Below are 8,469 nucleotides of genomic sequence, written 5' to 3' on the forward strand. Positions count from 1 at the left end.
GAAAAAAAAATTTTCAATATTTTTCTCGTACTCCCCAAGTGAGCCTCTATCACCCCTTAAAAGGAATGACGCCAATTTTGAATCACCCTGTATATGGAGTCCCACAAAAAAACTAAGTTACTAGCCTTTTTAACAATACTTTTCAGTGTTTACCGATTCCAATTCTAATCCAACAAGTTGTCACATTAATAAGTAGATACTTATTAATCATCGATCGTGAAATTAAACTTCTCGTCTATTTCCTTTGCTCAATTTAGGTTGCTTCATGCCGAAGTGAATATTCTAATTGAGGTGAAACAACAATGAAATTAATAACTAATCACCCTTTGTTGGCATCGACTTTGCCTTTGAATATTTTATGAAAGTCACAGTTTTGGTAGCTATGCTGCTACTATGTATGCAAGAGCGTCCCCAAAATTTAATATTGTCTGGTCTGATAGACCAGGCATCAGATCAGACAATGGACTGATCATTAATAGTAGATGTACCTTTTTTAGGAATCATCAGACTTTTAGCAAAATTATTTAATTTGGCTTTCTATTTCAAGCTATTATTCTATCAAGCCTTCAAATTTAAACAACCGAGCCATTTTTCAAGTTTTTTGAGCATATATGGCGACTTGGTTGGCGACTAGTGAACTTTTATGGACTTTTTTGTGTTTTTTTCCAAAAACATACTTTCTTTAGAACAGTTTTGGCGGTCGAAAACTCTCCTCCAAAGAGACGAGCGTCGTTAATTCTCGGTGGCGCTAATGGAAAAATGACATTTTCTTAATCATGCGTTACGAGACGGCCATCGCGGCATTGTGAGGACAGTTTGTTTTGACAAGTCCACACATTTCGGCCCGGATTCCGGTCGTTTGACTAATTGGAATTCGGCTTAATCCATGTCCACAACTTTTCGGATTTTTGAAAACGATCCAAAAGGCTTCCAGTAGTGTTAGTTAAACCTCCAATTCTAGACAACCGTAGATTTACAGAAATGTTAAGTATTTAAACAGAAATCATCTTCACTTGGATGCGAGTATGTAAATTCCGTAATTGATAACAACAAGAATATTTGATTTGCGAGTCGCGAACAATTTTTCTTAAAGACGAAGCATTTGGTTTACTTTCAAATAAGCCTTTTCTGTTCGCATTCATCAAGTCGCATTAATTAGTACTTAGGTTAGAAACCAAAACTTTTGATAAATATAGCTTGATAGAATATTGCTAGATAGATAATAGATATAGCTTGATAGAATATAATGATAGCTAGTCAATGTACCGCCGCCTAGTGCAATTCAAATAGAATTGAATCCGTTTTTTAAGTATAAAAAAGCAAAGAATAAAAATACTATTTTTCTAAAAACACTAAACATTTGCAGCTTTCTTATTGCTTGTTGCTGAGGTATTCGACATTTACTTATGTTTGAATTCAAACATCCATTTCGCTAAAACTTGTATATTTTTGTCTAGTATGTAAAAAAAGTTATACAGAATTTGATTCAATTTTCAAGCAGAAAAATGAAAAAGGTGTTGCATCTCACAAAAATAATTAGAACATAGGATTATTTACATTTTTATGTTTATTTTGTCTTATGTCTATCTATTATCGCGTCTTATGTCTATCTATATATCGTCAGGAATCATCCTGTATATAGGTCAAAAAATTTCACAGGATCGTCGGACTCTATTTTGCTTTTTCTTTTAATTTCGATAATTTTTTTACATTTTATTATACCTGCTATTTAAAAAACGTTTTCTCAGTGTAGATTATATTTTTTTCAGGGCTCAATAACGTATTTTAAACCTTGCAAATGTATGTTTTATATAAATCATTTAAAAAACGAACGTGCGTTTCCGTATTTTTGATATATTTATGTATGTTTCTTGTTTCAGATGTTACTGGTTAGCGGACAAGCCCCCTCTGTCTTGCAGCAGCTCTGCTCTTTGCCATTCCCGTACTTTTCAGTTGAGAAATTATCCAATATTTTGTATCCAACTTTGTTGGCGTGTTGTGAGGCCAATGAACATACCACTAGGATTCTGAAGCAGGAATTGTCTTATAATGTAAGTACACTTTCTAAACACTCTAATAGGATTCTCATGGACCTTCTAATTAACCAACCGATTAACCGAACGATGAATGTAAATGAAAAAAATTACATATAAATTCGAAAACTTTGGGTGACATCTTGACTTGATAATTAAATAAATACTAACATTTTTTTTGGAAAACCGAAGAGCAGATTTTTCAGTGTAAGTTTGGTTTTTTCGGCTTCACAACTTCTTTAATCCCTCCAAATTGATTAAACATTTGAAAACTTCGGTTTTCCTGTCCTGTTGGCATATTAATTTTTAGTATACAGGGTGGCTCACAGTTGATGGCACCTAGGCATACTTAGACAGAAACCGCGACAGTTGGCTTCTTCTGTAATCAAGGGTGATCTAACGCTTTGAATGAATATTTTTAGCAATGTAGCGTTGCCGCTTTCACCAAAAAGTATCATTTATTGATATGATTATGATTATTTTATCAGCCAAATTTGATAAACACTTTAAAGTTACTCAGTATAATTTAGAGTTATTAATGTATCTTCCAGATACTGGAAAACTTCAGAGACTCCGCAGCTGGCAGAGCGAACAAACTCATTCAGCTGCTGAATTCCAAAAATACGAAATCAACTTAGATATATGTGATAAACACGCGCGTTTTGTATTTGCTGTTTTCAATGTTGCAGTATTTTTGTACATTGAGGGAACTATAAAAATATAATGTGATCTGGAATCAATATATGAACATACATACATATTGCTGCTTATACCAGAGATCTGGATAACACTGATATTTTTCTATACTATGGAATTTATAGTTCGAGATTATTTAGGTGCCTCACAGGGTTTAGTGGAGTAGGAGAAATGAACAATGTACTACATTTTCCATATAAAATAAAATGGTACACATATTCTCAAAGGGAAAAATGAGACAATTACATTTTAAGGATAATTGCTATTCTCTTTACCTTGAGTCACTGTTTAAATGTTTGAAGAACGTGTTGATCAAAACTAAGTTAAGTAAATCTGAAGATTGAAAAAGTCTAGATTTTAAAAACCTCTTGTTTTGCATAATTAACTCGAACTCGGACATTTGTTTAAAAAGCAAATTGACTGTTGTATTTTAACATATACAATTTTAGTTTATTGTATTTATGCGATATTAAAGAACTATTGAATAATTGTATTTGTGTTTCAATGCAGCCCTAGCGAATTGCACAATCGTCCAGCAAAGTAGCGAATTAATAATGTGGTTTTCCAAAGAACATTTTGTTCAAAAAGAGCAACATGCAAAGTTTAAAAGTGTCTGTACCGATTAGATATTAAATGAAATGTTCGTGAATTAATTGGTCGGCATTTATATTTTTGTTTTTTCGGATAAAAATCCTCAAACGTGGGAAAACCAGTGAACACATACAAAAATACATACAGGGCAATTCAGATGGAAATGAGCATTTTTATATGTTTTGCAAGAAAGTGTGTATTCGTCTATCCACAGCATGTTTCATTAAAATCGATCGTAATATTCTCCTGGTTTTACAAAAACAAATAATTTTTTTGAAGAACTTTGGTTACTTCAAAATGCCTTTTTCGATTATGTGCTAACGGGACACCTAAGTATCTTGAGAAATTTCCGAAACAAAAAATCATTATTGGAAACATGCCACAGAAATGTTAGTTAAAATTGTGCAAAAATTATTATTTATTTTTTTGTATTCAACCATTAACAAACACAAACGAATTACAATTTTTGTAAAATATACACTTACCCTCAGTTCTCAATGTAACTATGTAAAGGCGACGTTTCGGCGCCCGGCGCCTCTTGATCAAGGGCGTATTTCCTTCCTCCCGATGAATGAGTCTGTAAAAATAAAACACATCAAGTAGCACTCCAGGACTGTGCAATGTCAAGTGTGGGAAATAAATCTTATCAGTTACAGGGTGACAAATATACGGATGCAGCCAAGTGTTGTTCGAACTTAACAGTGTTTTAAAGTTGGAAACCCGATCTTTTACTCACCATTATTGGAAAAATTCTCCGAATTTTTATAGGGGATTTTATACAGAAAGTTGTCTAATGGCTTCAGATTTAGGCGAAATGAGTTTCCAACAATACGACATTTAAATCATTTTTATGTGTTAACTGTTGTTCCGATTATTTCTGTATCCGATTATTTCTGCAGAATTTTTATTGATTTTTTATTATAACTTTGTGTAATTGTTAACCTTGTGAATTAGTGATTTAAAAATATTTTAATATTGATATTAAAACCATTGTTTGGCATTTGCATACTGATACTTCCATGTATTCTTCCAAGTTTCCAAATCCAGCATCTATATTCAATACTGAAATGCATAAAATTGCGTCATTTTGACTTATTTTCTTCTATTTTAGCCGCATTTTTACCTACACATTTTGATCTTCCACGCTGTATATGCAAGTAGTTCATCAAAAAGTGAAGTAAACCAGCCCGGAGTACGGAAAAAGCCTAAAGTGGTCTCATAAATCACGTTTATTCCGTCTTAAAGCACAACGGGTCACATGTGTAAATAAATCAATCGTACTGTACAAACCGTGACTTTTTTATTATTGAGTTTAAACTCGTATATTATTAGTCTCTTACTACATATTCCGGCGTTTTATTTTACCCCGTTTCACACCAATGGAATTGCATATAAAACCATTACAAATCGACTAGCGTAATTTGGAAGCTTTATGGGCAATAACCAAAGTTATTTTTGATTTTTGTGTTTTGCTACAGGGTGTTTCTTACAAGGCGGTTGAAAATTGGCGCCGTTCGTAATGGGAGAGAACATTTTGGCTAATCTTACAGTGTTTTTTCACTAATGCATTACATCGGAACTTGCTCAAAATATTTATTCCATAATGTCTGCTACTTCAGGTCAATATTCTTAATAAAAGTATGTGTTTTATTATTATTATTTATATTTTTTCAATCAGATTAAGTCAAAGTCACATAACTGACAATTTGCACATACGAATTATCAGAGCGAATTTTCATATATTGTATTATCCTACTATTGTTACACAATTTATTAACATACTCTTTTTAGGTTCATTTAGGTTCTTTTGATAACGATAGGAGAAAATAGCTATCGAAACGTCAAGGTAATTTTTCAAATTAATTTCTTTACTAATTGGAATTTTCTCTTACAGCTTGAGCCCAAGTGTGTCGCAGGATACCCTCTAGGTGATAGTTCTTGATTACTTTTTGATAAATAATTCGTTTTTATTGCGAAATAGGAGCACTATTTATCAATCTGTAATAAAAGACGTGAGGAAATTCTGTCTTTTTTATAGACAAAAATTTTGGAGGCAAAATACCCAAAAAGAAGTTTGTAAAAAAATGAATCCGCCTCAACAATATAGAACTTATCTAAAACTATATGTATGGCGTAAATACTCATATACTTTACATGCTCATACTTTTTTCAACTAAAACACTGTTTTTAACTTTTAGAGTTTGTACTGTTGCCCGGGTAGTCTCGTTTAACTTACTCTATGTTTCTACTAATAATTTACCGTTCTATTAGTTATCAGACATAACATAAAACACTTTGAATATTCTTATAATATTTTATCTAATTCTCTGCTCTATAAATTGGACCATTCTATTATGTAATTCTAAACACTTTATCGATTGAAGAATCGTCAAAGCAATAATACGAAAACGAAAACCTCAGTCGAAAGCGAGTGCTAAAAATAAATCGGGCAAAGTTTATCAAGCGGGATAAAATTACCCTGGTTCCCCTACTTTCCTTCCTTCCTTCCTTTTGTATCATATCATATTTCGTGTTTGTATGTATGTTTTCGTTCGCCCAGCAAACCTTTAACCTTCACCCAAGACAGATGAGGCCTTTTAAGCGCGGGTGACAGTCCCTTGTTTGGACTGTGCTTCAAAATAAGTCAAGGTGTGCTATCGGTAGTCCTTCGGGGGCCATTTAGGTGCTAACAATACCTGAACCATTTAGCGAGTAGCGCGGCTAAATTCGTTTTATTTTTATTTTCACCGTAAAGTAACACTGAGACCAAATTGGAATTTCATATGAGTACATTTGCAGAGCTGGAAATATTCACAGAAACTTGTGTTAGGTACATATTTTTTATTTCGTTGTTGAAAGTTCTTCAGCATCGCTGGTCGATTTGACTAGAGCTAAAAAGCTCGTCTTTTGAACTTTTGTCCTTAAACAGTCGGCTTTTATTTAAATGTATTTAAATCAGTGATATATCTTCTTTTTTCTTTTAATTCGTTTGATCTAATCATTTGCTCCTCTGTTAAAATTTGTATTTAGCTGTGTGTATGTTTTTTGTTGTGTTTCGGTCAATTTGTCAGAGCTGTGTGAATGCAGCATGAATAATCTCTTCGGGAAGAAGTGAAACCTGTGAAGCATGGAAACGGGTTTATTTCTCAAATAAATTGCGACGTAATCGCACACCAACATCTTCATAAATAAGTCTTGGATTGCTCTCGATTTCAAGGTTCACTTATCTTGCAGATTCCGTCAATTACAGGAGCTCGTTTGGATTGGTGGGAAATTCGCTTTACAATTCTCGTTTGTTAGATAAACGGAGAATTTACGTGGAATGGGCTGAATTATATGAGTATTTTGCTGAGGTTTAAACAATTTTTCCACATTAAATCAAACATTGCGTGCCAGTTCCAAACGATGTTTCTACGGTAAAATGTATCTGGTTTTGTAACAGTTACACTTTGCTCGCTTTAAGTGCCTATTGTTTTTTATTTGGATGGTAGAATTTTCGTTTAAATCACACTAGGCCGGTAGCCAAGAAAACAAAAATTCCATAACTAAAAGAAATACAACAAAACTATAATTCAAGCAGTCATTGATCGTGTCAAAAACTTGTCTCTTATACGAGGCTTTTACTTGTAAAAGGTAATAAATCTTGTTAGATTTTGCGAATTAAAATTCTAAAATATCTGAGTAGGTATTTGGCAAATGTTAATCATATTGGGGACTTGTTCACTTTAATTGATTCTGACTTGTTAGCAAAAATGATAATTAAATAAATTATACATTACTGGGTAAATTTAACAATAAAATTATAAAAATCTAGCAAAAAGGACTTTTATTTTGTCAATTTCCCTGGGGGAAAATATCATGTATTCAATAAAATGCAGATCGTGTTTGCTAAATCGGTCAGCTCCACTTGCTTGTTGTTGTACAATTTCCATTTGAGCGATACCTCCCTAAAGTAAAGAGCTGAACGAAGGACAAAAGTCGCATTGTTGTGCTCGGCGCTCTTTTTCCCATTCACTGCGTATTTCAATCAACCCGATTCCCTGTTTTGCCATGAAAGTGTAATTTCTGTAAAGCATTGCTATTGAAATTGGCCATGGACTAGCCGCACCCATACAAGCAGAAATAACAGTACTCGATTTAGCTATATTGAACCAGAACTGGCTGAAATTCCGGTTTTTTCGGCTAACGAGTTTTTATTGGATTTGTAAGGGAACAATATGGTTTTATTGCTGAAGAGAAACTGTAATTTTTAGTTTAATTTTATCTTGTTTGTTTACCAAAAATTCATTGTTACGATGTTATTAACCGTTAACAGGAGTAATAACTGGAAACTTTCCACGCATATTTTGAAAGGAAAAGCGAAACCTTTAAAGGAAATATGGTTCCAAATGTCTGTTCATAAAGCTTGATTCGTATGGCTGAATTTTGCTGTTCTCAGTTCCCTACAAGTTTGGTGCCTCAACATCACTCGTACTTGGATAGTTGTCTTCAGACAGTCAATTTAAAGAGGTTTACTTGTTTCGCTCATACCTTCCTTATTTCTCACTCGATTTTGAAAATTTGAAAAACGCTTTGCAGAAGAAAGTAGAATATTCAATACCCTGATAAATACTTAAATCGGTCAATCGGTAAGCGAGTTACAGACGACGCAAACTCAAAAACATATTCAAAGAATGTTGAATGTCCATTGACAATAACTTTCCACGCATATTTTGAATGAAAAACCGGAAATTTCAAAGACCACGGGGTTTCGATGTAAAAAGCATAAATCAATGCGATGTCAAAAGCATAAAGGTATCCATGGCTTAATTTTACTGTTAAATACTTGGATGGTTGTCTTCAGACATAAAACAGCTTAATAGTCCAGTCAAATTAGTGTTTCACCTCGGAATTCTAGATAACAAGCTGTAAACTCGTATAAACCTTTATCTTAACATCCTAAAACCTGTCTCAAAACCTACTTATGATAGTGTGGACGCGACCGTAGATAACAAACGTCAAAGGTCAAAAAAACTGCTTTTTGTGCATTTTTTGCAAAAATATTGCGGTTCCGGTAAGTTTCGCGGTATTTACATTTATTATGAATATTGCAGTGGATTAAATTCTCTACAATGTTTGTTTAAAACTTTTTTTAATACTTTGAACCGTT

At 33.2% G+C, this 8,469-nt stretch overlaps 1 protein-coding gene across 3 annotated transcripts in view; it reads left to right on the forward strand.

Annotated features, from left to right (window-relative positions):
• The window catches only part of LOC109533947 (S phase cyclin A-associated protein in the endoplasmic reticulum), a 51,993-nt gene extending 48,773 nt beyond the window's left edge, over positions 1-3,220 (forward strand). For all 3 annotated transcript variants that reach the window (XM_019899464.2, XM_019899465.2, XM_019899466.2), the window contains exons 29-30: positions 1,881-2,051; positions 2,585-3,220. In XM_019899464.2, the coding sequence (XP_019755023.2) occupies positions 1,881-2,051; positions 2,585-2,671 (258 nt within the window). In that variant the 3' untranslated portion in view covers positions 2,672-3,220. The remainder of the gene's footprint in view (positions 1-1,880; positions 2,052-2,584) is intronic.
• The last annotated feature ends 5,249 nt before the right edge of the window (positions 3,221-8,469 follow it).

This window comes from Dendroctonus ponderosae, unplaced genomic scaffold (assembly GCF_020466585.1).
Source record: "Dendroctonus ponderosae isolate FM_Combo_2020 unplaced genomic scaffold, Dpon_F_20191213v2 Dpon_F_20191213_6, whole genome shotgun sequence".
Lineage (NCBI taxonomy): Eukaryota > Metazoa > Arthropoda > Insecta > Coleoptera > Curculionidae > Dendroctonus > Dendroctonus ponderosae.